The following is a 20,621-nucleotide window of genomic DNA, read 5'->3' as shown; positions in this document are numbered from 1 at the left end:
TTTGTAGTGTTCACTTTTCTGGAACTAAAATGTATTCCACAGTATTTCCTCTATTCCCAGCTCAAATTGTAGAAAACAAGCAAATCAATGAGCTCAGGAGCCTGGCCCTCCCACAGAAGACCAGCAGGCTTGAAAGACATGTCAGTACTCCTTCACCCTAGGCTCTCGCGAACCTGCCAGCCTGTGGGTGTATCTGGCTCCTCTTTGCCATCACAAGCTTGAACTCAGCTGGCACAGAACTCCCCCATGTGGCTGAGGCTGGTACCTAAGAAAGCATATCCTTCCCCTGAGAGTCAAACAGGGGTAACAGAGGCACCCAACTGTGTTTGCCGCAGCTGAACGATGATTGGATGCCAAGAGTGAGTGCTAAGATCCCTGCTCACACCCACTCATTTAACCCTCATGCCAGCCATTGGAGGCTGATGTTAGTCTAATCTCTAAGTGCCTGATGGAGAGCTAGGAAGAATTTCTCAATAAAAAGACAAAGAAAGGGCAGGCAAACCGCCTGCTGTGGGCTGCCACAGACCTGACCTTGAAAAAGCACTTGCCAGCTGAATGCTCTGGCCTTAGTTAAAGCATATATTCTAAAATTCTTAAAAGTGGGTGGTTTGGAGTAAACAGCAATCCAGACCACGCAGGCCTCGAGTGGCAGCCTCTGTGAGAGAAGACAGAAAACTCCAAAATTCCCCTCCAAAGGCAGTGAGTCCTTGAGGCCTGAAGGTGGGAACTAACTCAAAAGGAAGGGACCTCTACTTGAGGGATAGTAAGAAAAGTCAAAGAATCAATAGTGATGTCTTAGCCCACTGTATGCTCCTTTAACAACAGAATACTAGAGACTGGTAATTCACAGTGAACAAAAATGTATTCTGTGCAGTGTGAACTCTGTGAGGTTCAAGGTAAAGAGTCAGCATCAGGCCAAGGCCCTCCTGCTGTATCGTCCTGTGACAGAATGGGAAAGCCCAAGAGAGTAGGGTGCTTGCACACTCATTTTAAAACAAACTCATGCTTCCATTATCACCATTAGTGCATTAGTCACCTCTAACAAGGCCCATTTCTCAGCACGATTGCCTCTCAGGGACTCGGTTTCTAATACATGTATGTCAAGAAGTGTATTCGAACGGTGGCAGGTGGCTTTGGGTGAGACTTTTTCTTAACGCCTCGTGACTACCACTACGAGTACTTCCTGTATGTGAGGTGTTAAATTCACATTTGCTGGGAAGCCTGTCCCCAGCCTCTATGCTCACAGAAAAAAACTGCATGGTCAAGAGCCTTTAACAGTACAGGATTGTTTCAGCTATTCTGAGGTCAGATAGAATGGGAGCGGGTCCTCCCCTATCAGTGGACTGGGGGAGGGGCATAGGGGAAGAAGAGGGAGGGAAGGTAGGACTGGGAAGAGACAAGGGGGAGGGCTACAGCCAGGATACAAAGTGAATAAAATAAAATAAAATAAAAAAAGACAGGACATCAAAAAGTGAAAAGGATTGCTGACAAGAAACCTGCAGGGCACACTGACTCAGAGTCATGAGCCAAGGAAGTCAGTTGGCCTCTGCAAAATTGCCTCTTTAGTTCAGGAAAAAGCATACCCAGTCTTGCTGACACCTTGATTTTATCCCATGAATTACGGTGTCAGTTTTCTGACCTCCAGTATTACGACAGAATAAGGTCGTATCATTTTAAACCATCAATTTAGGGAAAGTTTGCTGCTATAGCATTAAGAAATTAATCTTCTAGCTTTATAAAAGTATTCATATCTCTAAATAAGACAATTATAGCAACCAGTTCCAACATCCGATAGACAGATTGTATCTGACACAGCTGATCCAGGTTTCTTACAGAAGCATAGTTCGTTGTTTGCCTAGGTAATCATTGTTTTGCTTCTTGAAATAATTGTTTTTTTTGCTTTAATTTGTCTGCATTTTGCCCTTAGGTTTTCTAGTGTTTCTCTGAAAAAAAAAAAAAAAACCCTATATGCTTTTTAAAAATAAATAAAATGTTAATCCTTTTTAAACAAATAAAAATAAAATAAAAAATAAAAAAGAGCCTCTGACAGAAAGGCCTGTGAAGTTTGCATTCTGCCCTTGCTGTGTAAATCAGGAGTAGCTGGTGTGTCTCTCTGAGCCTGACACAGTGGAAAAATCACACTGGTTACATGCCTGGGATGCCTTAGGAAAAATGACAAATGAAGAGCCAATCAAATGGCATCCAAAGGAAAGGGTCTGTGAAAAGCAAAATCCCAAGTAAAGGTGAGGTTAGGAAGACTCACCATGTTGTAAGAGATGTGAAAACACTCTGCAGGCAAAAGCCAAAAGCACCGTGTGTTAATAATACTGTAGAGATGAGAGAAACGAGCCCAGAGGGGTTGAAATTCCTGTGTGGTGAGTAACAGAAGAGTAACTGACATCAAAGAAGAGTCTAACATCAAAGAGAAGAAGATGGAGCTGGCCAAGAGCTTTGCCCCTTATTCTTTAGGACAGAGTGCCTCAGAAGGCAGACCCCTACTATGGCCTTCCTTGAGGATTCAGAGTTTTCCATCCTCACTGCCTCTTATGCACTAATTTTAGTATTCTCAATCATGCTGGAGAACATGCCTGAGAGGTCAGGTTGTCAAGCTGTATCCTGAGTGATGCTCATTCCAGATTCTTGCAAGAATAAAGTATGACACCAAGACTCCCCCAGCCTCGGTCTCCACTGCTCTGAAGAAAAGGGGTCGTTTCCCACTTACTGATACGCGATGTCACAGAAATCTTGTTTGTCCATGTGAAAGGACTGTGTGTCCCTGACACGAATTAAGCAGGCGGCAGACTCGTTGCAGCTTGTCCCAGCAGTGTGGATGATGATGACAAATTTGGCTGGAAGGTTCATTTGAGGGCAGTGTGTCTCTCTGGCTTCCCAAGCAGATCGAGGGATGATATCAGGGCATGCTACAGCAAAGTGAAAAACCAAGAGGATGAGAATTTGCTTTGAGCTCTCATAAAACCAACATACAGCCAGAGACCAGCTTCCAGCAGTCTCTCACCAGTGTCCTGCAAAAATAGACACAGTCTAATGTGAACTTGGCAGTAGAAGTCTGGAAAAGACAGGTATGTGGATCAGGGCATTGGAGCAATATAAGAACCAATATGAAAGTAGAAAGTAACAGATTAGTCAGAGAGAGGCACGATTGTATTCTTCAAAACAGGATACCGATACAGAAATTGTGGTACCTTTACACAATGGAATACTGCTCAGCTATTTAGAAACAAAGAAATCATGAAATTTGCAGGCAAATGTATGGAACTGGAAAAGATCATCCTAAGAGAAGTAACCCAGACCCAGAAAGACATACATCACGTGGTATGTACTCACTTATAAATGGATATTAGACCTATTGCACAGGATAAACATACTACAATCCACGGAACCAAAGTAGGGCCCAAGAGAAGGTGTCAGAATGTCACTCAGAATGGGGAAAGAGAACACACAGCAGAAGTGGATGAAGAGAGGAAACTGGGAAAGAGATGGAATGGGGAGGGAAACAAAGGTGGGAATCAGAATGGAGGTGGAAGGGGAGGTGGGAGGGGAGAGGGCTGGGACAAGAAGGGAAACTGGGGTGAGGCATCTCTTTGTCAAGCTGGACGCCTGAGACAGGGTAGGCTCCTGGGATGACATGGGTGTGACTCTAGCTAAGACTCCTAACAGGGGGAGACATGAAAATTGAAGTGAGCACCTCCTAGCCAGGCAGGACTAGTGGAAGGAGGGGAACAACAACTCAACAACAAAACCTGTGATCCAAAACTTACCCTACCTACAAGAAGTTCAGGGATGAGGGAACAAAGATTGACAGAAAGCCTAACTAATAATTGGCCCAAACTAAGACCTAACCCATGTTCCAGAGCCAGCCTCTGACTGAAAATGATACTGTGCTATGCTTTCAGACAGGAGCCTAACTCCACCCAGCAGTGGATCGAGACAGATGCTAGGACTTGCAGCCAAGCATGGGGCAGAACTCTGGGGGTCCTGCGTGTTGGGGAAAATACCTGGAGGGGACAGGAACCTCACAAGAAGACCAATAGAGACAACTTACCCAGTCTCATGGGGTCTTCCAGAGACTGAGACATTAACTAAGGAGCATGCATGATCTGGACCGAGGCCCCCTGCACATATGGGCAGCTTGGTCTTCATATGGGGCACCTGGCGAGTGGCGGAAGGGGAGCTGATTCTAACATGAACTCTATTGCCTACTTTTGGATCACTTCCCCCTGGAAGCACTACCTTGCCTGGCTCAGGGGATGAAGATATGCTCAGTCCTGATGTGACTTGATGTGCAAGGGAAGGTTAATATGGGGGGGAGAGGCTCTCCTTTTCTAGGAGGAAAGGGAGAGGGGAAGGAGAGTAAAGTGGGGAAATTGGGAGGAGAGGAGGGAGGGGCACCCTCTGGATGTAAAGTAAGTAATCTAATATAAAATAACAAAATAACACACAGGATACCTACACACATATATGTGTGCCATATAAGGTGGGTGTGTGCAAGTGAGCTCACTCTGTAAGCCAATCGCCTTTATGTGGAAAGAATATGGAGTCTACAAAGAACTCACAATGTTACAGAATTATCTTTTTTTTTTAGTATAGTACCAGCCCAAAAGCAATAAAATGTTCATTTAGGGATTTATAATTGTAAAAAACAAAATTTTAAATATCAATGAATTAAGAAAAAGGATGTGTTAGCAGACAGCTAGGCTACTGGAGGTGCTTACTAATTTTGTTGGTTTTAATTTACTGATCATTCTTTTCAAACCAGCACACCATTTTCACTATTCGGTTTCGTAGAGTAACCATTCTAATACCAACATTACCTGTAAATTCCAATTTTCTCAGTACCATGGAAAAGGTTGGCTCACTTTAGAAAAGTGTGTGTGTGTGTGTGTGTGTGTGTGTGTGTGTTCCCACCGTATGTAAATATGTCTACTCAGTTTCCACATCTTACTTCCCTCTCTCCCAGCCATGCTGACTAACACGTTTCATTTGTTGCTTGCTCATCCTTGATGGTGGGAGTTTTGTATTTTTTTTTTCACAGATGTATGAAAATCTGAAGACTGCATGCTTCTTGTAGACTCAGTAAAAATATGAGTAGACATTTATTTGAGGCAAAAATTCGTCCTGATAACATTCTGGTGAGATGGAAAGGCCAGGGAGATCATGTCTCTCAACTCTGTTAATTAATAGGGATGTTGTTCAGTAAAGGACTTGTCTAGCATGTTCAAGCCCTGACTAAATCTCCAGTGATTAAAAAAACAAACAAAAAAAAAAAAAAAACAACTTTTCCAACTTCATAGTTCTGGCATATGTGAGATGTTCTCAGTCCAAGTAACCCTTGACAGCCTAAAAGGAAAACATTTCCAAATGTAGCTGGAGAGCAATGCAAAGATTGGTGTGCTGAGCTGAGGGTCTTACCTTTTTTGGGTATCCCTGAATGTTGAGGAGCAAAGCAGGTTTCTTCCTTTAAGAGAAATGGGTGGATGTACCTGGTGACAGGTAACTATGCTGGATGGCAGGGAAGATCAGGTCCTCTGTAGCTGATAAAGCAGCAGGGCTGGGGCTGATGCCTTCCAGAGAGTAATATGAAATAAAAACTGTTATTAAGAAAGTTCAGCCTGGCCGCCGCCGCAGCAAAGAGTGTGAGACACCACCTGACCTGAGTGATGAGTAGACAGGAAGAGAGAAGACAAGCAGAACGCCTGAGAAATACAAACTATTTTGGTCAGAACTCTAAGCAGTCACAATTAGGACCCTCTTCTGGGGGACAAACTCAGACTGTTCACTCTGTGTTGAGAAAGGAGGTAAGAACCTGATGAAAGACACTTGGGGAGAAACTTGCTTGAATAAGTCAAGTGAAACCAAACTTGTGAGAAAGGATGACAGTATGTACTGAGCAACTGCCAGGGTCAGGCATGCCGTAAACTCTTTTATATTTGTCCTCCTGTGGTTCTTGCTGAACCTCCCTATTAAAATCCCCAGTAAAGAATGGTGTGTCCTGGTTGATAGCTCTTATTGACCTATTGGCCTTCAGCACCATCTTGGCCCTCTGCTCTGCTCTGGTATGTGTGGAGGGGGTCATTAACTACTTCAACTCCCTTGCCTTGCCTACTGGCCTCTTTTTGTCTCTGCCAACAAACAATACTGAAAGAAAAAATAACCCATGCTATCTGCCTCTGGCAACAAAAACATCAGTGGCAGATGACTTCAGATTCCGTTGGCCGTAACTATGAACTCCATGTCCATGGCAGTCGCAGCAATATATAAACTAGTAAAGAGCACGAAAGAGGGAAAAACTGCACCTCATAGAGTGCAACAGCAGAAAGGATTTCCAGAAACAGTGGTTATCAGGGATGGCAAACGCAATGTAGGCTGAAAAGATATTAGCATTGAGAAAAGAAGGTGGTGGGGAGGTAGAGAACGCTTTGTCTGGAGGAAACTATTATTACCTGTCTCACTGCCGAAGAAGGCAATGCTCAGAGAAACATTACTGTAGCCTCGAGCATGCCTTGGATATACCAACCAACTCCTTCATACACCTTGCCATCGTCCCCAACCAGGAAGCTGCCAAACAAAACTAGAGAGTTGGTGGTAATCCTTCATATCAAGAAAATTCACTTTGCCAAAGTAATCCTAGAGGCTCCTAAAAACGTGAGGTTTCAATAACCTAGTAATGGGGACAATTTTAGACCTCCTAAAGAAGTGGAAAGATATTTTAATTTTGGTTTTGATTTAGATTACATTTATTTTCCAGATTCTCATTAAAAAAAAAAATACTCACTTAATTCAAAGTGGAATTTGAATGTGTGACTCTCCAGAACCTGACGACAATTAATTCCATCTTTTTAAGGACCAATCCACCTTATCTTTTGTTTTTTATTTTAATTATAGGACCAATCACTTGAGTATTCTTTAAAACAACTAAAGACAACACAAGAGTTTCTTTAAACTGACCCCACACAGATTCCTGCAGGCTCTTAATCACAGAAATTTGTTTTACTTCATTTTTATTGTCTGTTTTTAAAATCATGTCTATATTCTTTTATTCTACTGGCTTCTTTTATTTTTTTTTTGTGTCCATTCTGCTGCTCTCTACTTTCCAATCCATCTTGAAATGGTTTTTCATAACTCTAAATCCCATGTGGCATGGGGCACTTCACAGGGCTGAGTATAGATTTAGCCCCTGTTTAGTTCAATGTCAACACTCCCTTACAGCTGCAGTAACCACACTGTTGAAAGGAGGATTACACTGCCACTACAGAAACCTGCTTTTTAAAGACAGAGCCCTTAAGACCACTTACAAACAGCATGATTGAAATGAGCGACATCTCAGCGACAATCGTGGAATGACAGGGAACAGTGACTGCTGATAAACTACAGTTAATAAAGTCAGCACGACTTCCACCAAGGGCTCCCTGGAGGTCCCTGGCAGCACATAGATTCAGGTGGTGCAGCCAGTCTCCAGCTGGTCTTGCATGTTTGGGTTTAAAACTAAAAATATATGAAATCACGTTTTAGAAGTCCTTTCTAAAACGTATAATTCAGAAATTATTCCTATTTGTCTTTTAAATTCCCCAGCCTGCTCTTTTTCTTCATATAATGGTGAGGTTCCTCATTCTTGAGGTTAATAAGAACTCTCAAAGCAGATACTCTCTTATTCTTGAGGTCATCAATAGAATCCTCAAAGTAGATCCTGCACAGTACAAAAACCTTCTGTGCCTCACCTTCACTTTAACATGTGCTCTCTTCCCATCATTCCCCATGCCCATTCAGCCCCTTGTGTCACCCAGTGGTCATTCAGGTTAGTAAATGGAAAAATGCTTCATGGATATGAGCCCTTGCCTGGAAGGGAAGGAGCCCTGCCTGGAAGGGAAGAAGTGAGTTGTATCAACACACAGTCTCGACACAGTTCTGAACCCATGCCCCTTGCTATGCACTACTGTAAGCAAATTCCTTGGTTGCCATAGACTACGGCATTCTCACTTATGTAATAAAGATAGTCAACTTTCCCTTTCCCATTGCTCCTAGTTGGGAAATAGCAATGAAGATCTGTCGTGCTGGGGCCTTCTAGGGGTGACAGCAGTAATTACATAACCTCCCATGTGTCCTTTCATGAGCTCCCAGAGTAAAAGCACTCTTGAACACATGGCTCAGAGTTGTACCTCCTAATGACTACTGGATTATTATTATTTAGTTATTTTTTCCCTAACACTCTTCAGTCATGATAAACACAACACAAATGAAGCCCAGAAAATGGGAAATACAGGGATTTGAAGACCTGACCATCTCTTACTTGAAGGCCACATCACACCAGCCTCTGTTATGGACAGAATGAGACTGTAGAACCCGCACCATCTGGCTGCAGGTAATCTGATCTTTGCACTCCATCCTGGTAAGATGCTCTGTGATGAGGTAGGGCACAGGCAGGTCCAGCGGGGCTTTGCAAGTGAGTGAATTTGCTCCCCACTCCTTTCGGGAAACTATGGTCGGACTGCCTGCATAAGAGACCACAGATGAGCATGTAACAGACCCTACCCCAGACACTAGCTCCTCCACTATGGCATATGGAAGCCTTGGAGAAAGCTTCTCCACCCAATACTACCCATGCTCGTCTCAATAGCCCAGTTTGGGCTTAGTAATCACCTAAATCTATACTCAGCCCTGTGAAGTTGCTTGGTTGCAGGAGAGACTGCTGAAGTTGGGAACCTGTTTGTATCTCCAAGAACGGGGCATGAACAATAAGGACCTGGGAATGGATCTGGGAATGGGTCTAGAGAAAACGATCCTTAGCAAATTGTCTAAACTATGGAGTTTCTGAAAACAGTCATAGTGCTTCATACATTTCTGTCACAAGAACCAGTATGTCCTTCATAAATCTATTAAGTTTGTTCCAGATAATGACACCCATCTTGGCATGTGGCACTATGATGTGTACTCATGGCTCTTGGTAGGTATGCAGATGACACGGGGTAAACAACATTGCTCTTGTTAGGGAACAGGGAAGACTTCAGCAATCCTAGAGGGTGGGTTTAATGAAGGTAGGTGTAATGAAGGCCTCAACAGGGCAGGGGAATGGGACAATAAAACCCACAGGACCTTCAGAGCTGGCAGGACAGACTGAAGCCTGTCTTACATTGCAGAGAAATCACTAAATTGTGGCAAACAACATAAAAATACACCCAGTATTTAAGAATCACCAAGCTCAGATCCATTTAGTTCAACAGAATTCACATATATCTACTCCATGTCTAATCACTTTATAAAACAAGAAAACACGTCACGATGTTGTAAAGGCAGTCCTGCATTGACAAAATTGGTATTTACTTATAAATATAAACTCTGTGCTGGGCTTAACTACGATGATGATGGCAGTGGTGAGGGGGAGATGGTGAGGCAGTTAGAGCTATAAATTACTTAATATTCATCATTTGAACACTGTGCTAAACCTTTATAGTAAAATTGACTAGACTTATAATCATTGAAGAGACAAGTCTCTAGGCATGTCCACAGGGATTATCTAGATTAGGTGAGTTAAACTATGAGGATCTGCTTTTAATATAGGCAACCAGGATACCAGACTGAATAAAAGGAAGCCGAGCATGAGCATCCACTGCTTTCTGCATTACAGCTGTGGAAACAAGGTGACCAAATGCCTTAAGTTCCTGCCACCATGTCTCCCTGCCATCATGTCATACATACATGCATCCATCCATATATATATATACATACACACACCCACACTGTAAGCCAAAATAAACTCTTTCTCAAATATTTTGTCACAGAAATATAATCAATACAATATCTAATTGAATTCTCAATAAAAATTCTAAGAAGTGGTTGATGTCTTATTTATATCTTGAAATCAAATAAGACTCATGTATTAACTGATGGAGGTTCACAACAGCTGTCAGACCATTGAAGGAATCTGTCAATTTCAGAGCAGTTAAACAAGTGGCAAAGCTACACATGCTCTAGCAAAGACAATACTAGGAACATTTCTTTTTTAGTCCACATAAGAACATTGTGTGTCATTCAGTAAAAGCAAGTCTGAGGAGAAGAAAGAAAACTTACCATGTGCCAGGAGACACAGAGTAGAGAAGACAAGAAGCCAGGGCAGCATCATTGATGGTCCCAGCACACAGACATGGAGTTTAATCAGCAGTCCTGGAGGGCACTGGTTCTGAAAAACACTGACAGTTAAAATGACTGTGCTAACTGCATGGCGTTCTGTCTGTTTCCCTACTCTCTGTGTACTCTCTTCTGAGGGACAGCACTCGGCTCAGGCTTCTCAGGATGACCTGCACACTTCAGTTGTTTCATGCATAGGAGGAGCCTAATGGCACAGCAGGCCTTCTTCCTAACCACTTTCTAGGGCCCAGGGGACACCTCTTGCTTGCAGTGTATGTGGCTGACACTGAGCCTTCCACAGTGAACAAATGAAGCCATTTCTAAAGTTCCTCAGTAGCAGCCATAGTGACGCTGTATAGACATTTTCGTTTCTAATGTTGCAGTTTATATTTGGCCCTTACAAAATATCTGTAAGACAATTATCCTGAAGTCCATTTCTTTTTACAGGGAGGAATACTCAGATTCAGAAGCATTGAACGGAAAATAGAGGCAAGTACGGGCTCCATTATTTAGAGCATTGGACAATCAGCAATATGGAAGGTCATAGAGTTAAGTTCCCTATTCTAAAATCACTGAGAAATGATCAGTCAACCTCTACTGGGGCATGAAGATAACAGCCACTCACTGATCACATGATGTGGTCCAATTATTGTGTGGGGACTCTTTAGACACTTCGTTAAGGCCTCAAAGTGATATGTGAGAGTATTAGGTCACATTCCCAAAATTCCCAAATTAGAAGGAACAGAGAGTACCTCTCCTCGCCAGACTTGTCAGACTCCAAGGTCTCTACTGAAAACCCTAATTCTGCCTTTGTTTCTGGTGGTGGAGAGGTAGAGATTCTCAGCATGGGACTAAGGAATAAAATATAGGACTATTTTTATGCTGCCCAGATCCAAGAATCCTGTCTGATTCTGCAGGCCAAGATGAACTACTTACTGATGTTCAGTGTGAAATGTTCATTCCCTTTTTTGCCAGCTTTCCCCGGTTGAAGTAAAATTACATAGACATCAGCCTGCACTGTTATGATTCTACAGTTGATACTTGCAGATGGAAATTTTTAACATTACAGCTTAAGAATTTAGCATATGAATGTTTCTAGAACAACACAAAAAAACATCAAATAACATACAAGACCCCGTTCATTCAGAAAACGTTCCTCTAGTCGCATGCCCCCAAAATTGAGTTCCTCACAATGGGACAGGTACCCACTATACGCTCTTATGTATATCAGAATATACATAAGAGGGAAAAACCACCCTCTTCATTAGTCAAATCAGAGGTAAAAACTAACTTGCTCTTGATAGAACCCATGGCAGCTGACTTCTCAGAAAGTAATCTGCCTCCTGAAAATGATTGGAAAACGTTGTCAGTCCTGCTTGAAAGGAAGTTTGAATCCCTTTCACATGATGTTTCTGCTTCCCTAGCCATAAAAATTCATGTCACAAGCTATACCTCGACCTTGTCAGACTATGCATCTGAACTCTGAAGGATGAAAACAGGCCTGATCTTTAGGTCACTGAACTGTTTGCCTCTCTTCCTACTCCCAGACTGCAGACATTGAGCTGGAAGGACATACTGAAGCCTGGCTCACGTTGCTGTAAATTCTTCATACATAAAATAAACAGTAGGCAAAGTTTCAAGTCCTGAAAGACGAGGAAGAAGTAGAGGTAAATCCAAAACCAATATCCTATGCAAGAAGGGTGCGAGTTCCTGATTCATCTAGAAAAAAAATGGAGAGAAAACTTTCCTGCTTGGAGGACAGCTTGAATAAGAGAGATAAGGAGAACATCCTTCACCTTGTTCACTGAATGAGTCTAGCTTCTTAAGGAAGGAGGGCGTCTGGAGAACACTCACGTTCAGAAACATCTGAGGACCTTGTGCTGTCCCAGCCCAGCAGAGCAGAATGAGGTCACCTCTTCCTTTATTGGCTGGTACTTTCCTTCTTCAGTCTTGGGTTGCTGTCCCTGTCCTTTCTCCAGCAGGTGTCTCCTTTCCCAGACTTTGCTTTCTGTAGCTCTAGAAATCACTCTCCTTGGGTAAACAGCACTCACACTCTGGCTTCCCAAAGAGAAGCTGACAGCGAGAGGTCCCCCTAACAAAAGGTAGGCAGAGGTTTAAGGCTCATTGCTGCCTCAGTTCAATGAAAGGAACTCAAATGACTTAAGACTGGGGCTGATATCACTTGGGAAAACCCTATGAATAAATCCAGGTTACTCCTCCATGGGGAAGACCTGAGTTGCCACATCCTTTAAAGTGTCTACTCAATAGCATCCCTCAATGAGCCCTGTCAATCCTGGAGGCTACCACACACCAGGAAAACTAGGTTTCAAGGACCATTGATTGTTATCTAGACAGAAAATAGTTCTAAATTAATCTTCTAGACTAGCAGTGGAAAGAGACGGAAAGTTCATTTTCTGCCCTGGGACTGGGATCAGGTCCTAATTTGATTGTACGCATGTTCTGTTTTGCTTCCTTTTATGCTTTAAAACTCTCCTCTCCTGTGACCCCAGCACAGCACTATAAACACATCAAGATAGTTATTCCAGTTCATGTACCCACAGAGGTGACCCTTAACAAAAAAACTAAGTCCCCTTAAAACAAAACAAAACAAACAAACAACCAAAAAAAAAAAACCCTCCTTTTCGGTGCCCTAAATTTATAGACCTTATACTTGGAAGTCAATAGTTTTCCTTAATTTTGGATCAAATTGGGAGAACACATCCATTAAAAGGGGACATGTGCCCTTCAACCTTGTAATTACACCTCCAGTTAAGGAATACATGATTTCAACATGTCTGACCAGGTGTCATTAGGGTACACTGTTATCTACGGCATAACGGTTGAGATCTGCCTGCACAGGGGAACCTTGAATAACTGTGATCACTTCTGGTCACGTTTAAGGAACCTGAAATCTGCAGAAAGTTGCCATTGGATAACATTCAACAAATTTGATGTCAGATATACAAAAGTGAAAGTCTCTTCATAACAATGAATTCACAGGATGCATGATGTCAGACACTCTATACTTCTTTGGGCCTGTTTCTGTACCTGCCAGGTAGAAATGACACTATTTACACAATTGTCATGAAGTTTCGTGAACTCTGAAGGTATGTGTGCATACAGAGAACTCCACACATGCTGTTTAGCCCATGGCAGGGGCTTCAGGTTGGGATGCTGCCTCTATGGCTGTGATCCTGTTAATTTCTATCTTAAATGTTTTCTTCTGCCATCCCCCTAACCTGCTCTCCATGCAGCCTAGCACCAACTTGTCTGAGGAATTTGGGGGCTTTTAAGGGAACCCCCCCGGTCAGAAGGACATTTTAGGTATGCTAATAAAGCAATAAAATGCAAAGGACTACATTCCTTGGACTCCTCAGATTCAATATTCATCCATTTAACTTAACGCTTCGTGAGAAACTACTGCACAGGAGGGGATGGGAAAAAAGGTGAGTTTTCTGAGTCTGCAAGAGGTTAGGACATGCTTTCGGTATGGAGTTACTGCAGTCTCAATCCCTTCACTCATTAGGGTCTTCAGAGTGGTGATGTGCCAGGGCTTCCATTACTTTTCATGCACTTACTGTAACACTGTGTCAGAGGAAGTTTCTCTAGCATTTTTTTTTTCAGTTATATTCCTTTTGTAGGAAAGGCAGAACAGGTTTATCTTCCTTGTTTATTTCCAAGATTTTAATTAAATAAGTGGATTTCAGTGGTTCCTAGAGTTTCCCTAATGTGTCCACTTCTGAGGTTTTGTGTCTTAAACTTAGAAATTTAAAGTGAATGAGTATAGACCCACTGAAGTTATTGCTGATGTGAGAATTGTTCCGTTAGAATTGGGTGTTAAAATTCTCTACCTAGACAGTACATATCTCCCAATAGCTTTATATGCAACCTGAGAAATATTTGACAGCCTTATTCAGCAGTTCTCAGCCTGTGAGTTGTGACCCCTTTGGCAAACCTCTGTCTCCAAAAGTATTTACATTAAGGTTCATAGCAGTAGCAAAGTTACAGTTATAAAGTAGCAACGAAAGTAATTTTATTGTTGGGGAGCTCCACAGTGTGAGAAACTGTATTAAAGGGTTACAGCATTAGGAAGATGGAGAACCACAGTAAGACCCGTATTGCTCCCTGAAACAAACTGTTTGGGCTTCTGTGTCATCTGCTCCACTCTTGAAATCAGCCCTTTCTCCTAGAAATGTTGAGTGCTTTTACTGGGAGGTGCCTTCCAATGATACTAAGGACGTTTATTTGATATCATGGATGCTCTTATCAGTTATCAGTTTGAACCAGTCTATTCAGATAAGAAGTAAATCTTTCTGAAACAGTTTTAAAACTTCTATTTCATGGAGTTTTTCAGTTTTGTCTTTTATTTGTCTATATTATGAGAGATCAGTGGATTTAACATAATTTTTAAACAAACCCAAATAAAATACTAGGTAAAATGTAAACTGACTTCTCTTGTTTTGTTGCTCTAGCAATGTGGGGACGGTGTGCTCAGCTGGTACAGGAGCGAGGCCAGGAGTGTGGAGCTGGCATGGGTAGAACAGCAGAAACTCATCAGGTTAGGTCTGTGTGAAAGAGTCCAGAGTGAGGCCAGGGCATGTGAGGTTTGCATGAGCAGGTAGGATTCTGTTCCTCTACTAGACTGTTTTTATGGGTGTGTTGAGATCATTGATATTCAGATTTATTATTGAAAGATCTGTATTACTCCCCATCTTTTTGTTGACTCCGTAGTGTCTTCTTTTGTTTGGTAAGCATCTTAGCTTCACGTGTGCTTTCTCCTGCAGTCTCTTGATGTGTTTATCATTCTCACAGACTGAAATATTCTTTCCAGTGTCCTCTGTAGGCCTGTCTTGGTGGTCATAAGTTTTCTTTAGCCTGCTTTTATTTTCTTCACCTTCAATTATCATAGATGGTTTTTGTTTTTGTTTTTGTTTTGAGTTGGAAATTGTGATCTTTCAATGTTTGAAATACGTCTGTTTACTCCCTCATGCTTTTATGGTTTCATTTGAAGAGTTGGCAATTGTTTTAATTGGCTGACATTTGTATGTGACTTGGTGCTTCTCTTTTTCAGCTTTCAAAATACTTTTTTCATTTGGTACATTTGGTCATTTAACTAGAATATGCTATGACAGCTTATTTTCTGTTCCTGTGTATCTGGTGTTCCGTGTGCTTCTTATATTTGAGGAACTTCTAATTTACCTAGATTTGGGGACTTTTCTTCAATGATTTTCTTTTTCTTTCTCTATGTTTACAATTTGGAGGTTTGGTTTTCATACGGCATCTTGAAGTTCTGGTTTGTTCCCTTCACACTTTTTTTTAAAAAAGTTACCATTGACTTTACTGCATGATCTAGTTCTTTGTCTACATGATCCATTGTATTGCTGAGGCTTTTCACTGATTTATTTCTATCTCTTCATTAAATTTTACTTTCATTTCATTAACTTCTTCACTTAATTCAGATAGTCTTGGAAAATCTTAAAATCCTTTTTTAATTCCTTTTTAAAAATTTATGTATGTATGTATGTCTTTATTTTGATTATCATTTATTCCTTTGTATCCCCCTTGCAGCTCCCTCCCTCATCTCCTCCCAGTTCCACTCACCCTCTGGCTTCTCCCCCTATACCCCACTTTTAGTCCCCTGATAGGGGAGGACCTCCTTCCCTTCTGTCTGACCCTAGCATATCAGGTCTCATCAGGATTGGCTGCATCATCTCCTCTGTGGCCTGCAAGGCTGCACCACCAGGGGAAGGTGGTCAAAGAGCTGGCCACTGAGTACATGTCAGAGACAGCCCCAGTACTTATTAATAGGGAATCCACTTGGAAACTGAGCAGCCTATGGGCTTCATCTGAACAGGTCCTATCCCATGCAAGGTCCTTGATTGGAGTAGCAGTCTCTGTAGGCCCCGCCCTGGGCCCAGGTTTTTAGCTGTGTTATTCTCCTGGTGGAGTTCCTGTCCCCTCCACGTTTTTCTGTCTCCCTCTTCTTCCATAAAGTTTCTGGCACACTGCCCAAAGTTTGGCTATGAGTCTCAGTATCTCCTTTGATACCCTGGTAGGGAGAGTCTTTCAGAGGTCTTCTGTGGAAGGCTCCTGTCCTGTTCCTTGTCTTCTCCTACTTCAGATGTCTGTCCTGTTTGCCCTTCTAAATGAGAATTAAGCATCTTCCCCAGGGTCCTCCTTGTTGTTTAGCTTCATTAGGGTTATAAATTTTAGTATGTTTATCTTATATTATATGGCTAATATCCACTTATAAGTGGGGATATACCATATATGTCTTTCTGCCTCTAGGTTACCTCACTCAGGATGATCTTTTCTAGTTCCCACTAGTTGAATGCAAATCTCATGATTTTCTTATTTTTAATTGCTGTGTACATTCAATTGTGTCAATGTACCACATTTTTGGTATCCATTCCTTTGTTGAGGGACATCTAGGCTGTTTCCAGATTTTGGCTATTACAAATAAAGCTTCTATGAACATAGTCGAGCAAAGGTAATTATTGAATGGTGGGTATATGCCTAGGAGTGATATAGCTGTATCTTGAGGTATCACTATTCCTAATATTCTGAGAAAGTGCCAGATTGAATTTGAAAGTGCTTATATATAAGGTTACATTTGCACCAGCAATGGAGGAGAGTTCCCCTTTCACCACAACCTCCGCAGCATGCATCATCCCTTGAGTTTTTGATCTTAGCTTTCTGATGGATGTGAAGTGAAATCTCGGGGTCTTTTTAGTTTGCATTTCCTGAATGACTAAGAATGCTGAACATCTCTCTTTTTTTCTTTTTTTTCTTTTTTTTATTGTTTATTATTATTAGTTACATTTTATTAACTCTGTATCCCCCTTCCTTATTCCCTCCCAGTCCCACCCTCCCTCCCTCAGCTTCTCCCTGTTCCTTTCCAAGTCCACGGTTTGGGGAGGACCTCCTCCCCTTTTGTCTGGCCCTGTTTTATCAGGTATCTTCAAGGCTGGCTGCAAAGTCCTCCTCTTTGGCCTAGCAGGACTGCTCCTCCCTTGGGGGATGGAGAGGTCAAAGAGCCTGCCATTGAGTTCCTGACAGAGATAGTCCCTGTTCTCCTTACTATGGTAAACCAATTGGTTATTGAGCTACCACGAGCTTCGTCCGAGTAAAGGTTCTATGTTATATCCATACATGGTCCTTGGTTGGAGAAACAGTTTCAGAAAAAAACCCTGTGCCCAGATATATATGGTCCTTGTGGGGCTCCTATCCTTTCCCCGTCACACTAACTCCTCTTCTGCCAAAGGTTTGGTTATGAGTCTTAGTATCTGTTTTGAAACGCTGCTTGGTAGGGTCTTTCAGGTGCCTTCTTCGATAGACTCCTGTCATGTGTCCAAGAAATGCTCTACCTCATTAGCCATTAAGGAAATACAAATCAAAACGACCCTGAGATTTCACCTTCACCCATCAGAATGGCCAAGATGAAAAACTCAAGTGACAACACATGCTGGAGAGGTTGTGGAGAAAGGGGAACCTTCCTCCATTGCTGGTGGGAATGTAAACTGGTACAACCACTTTGGAAGTCAATCTGGCACTTACTCAGACAATTAGAAATAGTGTTTCCTCAAGACCCAAATATAACACTGCTAGGTATATACCCAAAATTTGCTCAAGTACACAACAAGGATATTTGCTCAACCGTGTTTGTAGCAGCTTTATTCGTAATAGCCAGAACCTGGAAACAACCCAGATGTCCATCAACGGAGGAATGGATATAGAAATTGTGGTATTTTCACACAATGGAATACTACTCAGCAATCAAAAGGAGGAAATCATGAAATTTGCAGGCAAATGGTGGGATCTGGAAAAGATCATTCTGAGTGAAGTATCCCAGAAGGAGAAAGACAAACATGGTATATACTCGCTCATATAGACCTACAAGATATGATAAACATTATGAAGTATATACACCTAAAGAAGATAAACAAGAAAGCAGACATGAGGTAAGATGATCAATCCTCACTTAGAAAGACAAATGAGATGTGCGCTGAACATCTCTTTAAGTGTTTCTCTGCCATTCGATATTCCTCTGTTGATAATTCACTGTTTATTACTGTACGCCATTTTTTAATTGGATTACTTGCTGGTGTTTAACTTCTTCAGTTCTTTATATATTCTGGATATCAGCCCTCTGTCACATATAGGGTTGTCACACATATATATATATATATATATATATATATATATATATATATACTTTCCCAGTCTGTAGGCTATCATTTTGTTGTGAAGACAGTGTTCTTTGTTTTACAGAAACTTTTCAGTTTCATGAGGTCCCATTTATTGATTGCTGATCTTAGAGCCTGTGCTGTTAGTGTTCTGTTCAGAAAGTTGTCTCCTGTGCCAATGAGCTCAAGGCTCTTCCCTGCTTTTACTTCTAACAGGTTTGGTGTGTCTGGTTTTATGTTGATATGACCCATCCCGCGGGCTAGTCAAACAGGGTCTACCTGATAGAGGGAGTAGAAATGGGGGGACAGAGACTCGAAGAATGGAGACCAAGACAGGCTTTCTGATCAAGGTCTCAGTTTACTGAAAATGCAAACAACACTTATAAAGCAAAGGGTATAAGCAAATTTTTTTCACAGTAGCAACACATCTGCGCCACCTGGAAAGACATCCAAGAATTCACTCAAGGTTACACAAAGTTTGCTATCTGGTTCCCTGGGTTGCACGGAGCTTGCTATCTACTTCTCAGGCTCAGAGCACCCCACCTGCAGAGACCACCAAGGACAGTCTCTGAGAAATGGAACTTTGATAAGACCCGTATCTGCCAAGGCCAGGAGGCAGAATTCCAATTACCAGACTCTTTCATTGAGGTCTTTGATCCACTTGAACTTTAGTTTTGTGCAAGGTGATAAGTATGGATCTATTTTCATTTTTCTACATGTAGACATCCAGTTAGACCAGCACCATTTGTTGAAGACGCTATCTTTTTTCCATTATGGTTTCGGCATCTTTGTCAAAACTCAAGTATCCATAGGTGTGTGGGTTTGTTTCTGGGTCTTTGATTAGATTCCATTGATCCACCATTCTGTTTCTATGCCAGTACCATGCAGTTTTTATTACTATTGCTCTGTAGTACAGCTTGAGATCCAGGATGGAGATATCTCCAGAAGATCTGTTGTTGTATAGGATTGTTTTGTCAATTCATGTTTTATTGTTTGTTTGTTTGTTTTTCTATATGAAATTGAATTGGTCTTTCAATGTCTGTTAAGAATTGTGTTGGTATTTTGATGGGAATTGTATTGAATCTGTGGATTGCTTTTGGCAGGATGACCATTTTCACTGTGTTAACCCTACCAATTCTTTAGCATGGGAGATCTTTCCATCTTCTGATATCTTGTTTAATTTCTTTCTTCAGAAACTTGAAGTTTTTTTTTTTCGAACAGGTCTTTCACTTGCTTCGCTAGAGTCATACAAAGGTACTTTATTTATTATTATGGCTATTGTGAAGGGTGTTGTTTCCTTAATTTCTTTCTCAGCCCTTTGGTCTTTGGTATACAGGAGTTATACAAATTAATTTTTTGAGTTAATTTTTTTATCCAGCCCCTTTGCTGAAGGTGTTTATCAGCTGAAGGAGTTCTCCAGTTAAAATTTTGGGGTTGCTCATGTATACTATCATATCATCTGTAAATAGTGATGCTTTGACTTATTCTTTCCGATTTCTATCCCCTTGACCTCCTTTAGTTGCCTTATTGCTCTAGCTAGGACTTCAAGTACTATGTTAAAAAGATATGGAGAAAGTGGGCAGCCTTGCCTTGTCCCTGATTTCAGTGGGATTGATTTAAGTTTTTCTCCATTTAGTTTGATGTTAGCTATAGGCTTGCTGTATATTTTCTTTACTACGTTTAGATATGTGCCTTGTATCCCTGATATCTCCAAGACTTTAAACATGAATGGGTGTTGGATTTTACCAAGTGCTTTTTCAGCATCTAAGGAGATGATTATGTAGTTTTTCTCCTTCAAATTATTTATGAGCTGGTTCTTTGAAAAAATCAATAAGATAGACAAACCCTTAACCAAACTAACTAAAAAGCAGAGAGAAACTATCCAAATCAGCAAAATCAGAAATGAAAAGTGGGACATAACAATAAACACTGATGAAATCCAAACAATCATTAGGTCCTACTTCAAAATATATGCAACAAAATTTGAAAATCTAAAAGAAATGGACAATTTTCTTGATAGATTCCATTTACCAAAATTAAATCAAGATCAGGTAAATAGACTGAATAGCCCTATATTCCCCAAGGAAATAGAAGCAGTCATCAAAAGTCTCCCTTCCAAAAAAAGCCCAGGGCCAGATGGTTTCAGCACAGAATTCTACCAGACCTTCAAAGAAGAGCTAACTCCAATTCTCTCCAAACTATTCCACAAAATAGAAACAGAAGAAACATTACCAAACTCATTCTATGAAGCCATAGTCACCTTGATACCTAAACCACACAAAGACCCAACAAAAC

The 20,621-nt window shown here is 41.4% G+C and overlaps 1 protein-coding gene across 1 annotated transcript; it reads right to left on the bottom strand.

Moving 5' to 3' along the window:
• Positions 1 to 2,718: 2,718 nt before the first annotated feature.
• On the bottom strand, positions 2,719 to 10,132 carry LOC110563290 (peptidoglycan recognition protein 3-like). Its single transcript, XM_021660321.1, is given in 7 exon segments — positions 2,719 to 2,921; positions 5,431 to 5,502; positions 5,505 to 5,582; positions 6,462 to 6,521; positions 6,524 to 6,576; positions 8,306 to 8,507; positions 10,084 to 10,132. Coding segments are annotated over 7 exon segments (717 nt in total).
• Positions 10,133 to 20,621: the final 10,489 nt, after the last annotated feature.

Source organism: Meriones unguiculatus, chromosome 10 (genome assembly GCF_030254825.1).
Source record: "Meriones unguiculatus strain TT.TT164.6M chromosome 10, Bangor_MerUng_6.1, whole genome shotgun sequence".
Taxonomy (NCBI): Eukaryota; Metazoa; Chordata; class Mammalia; order Rodentia; family Muridae; genus Meriones; species Meriones unguiculatus.
Note: the sequence above shows the minus strand (reverse complement) of the source record. Positions and strands in the feature narration are given on the sequence as shown.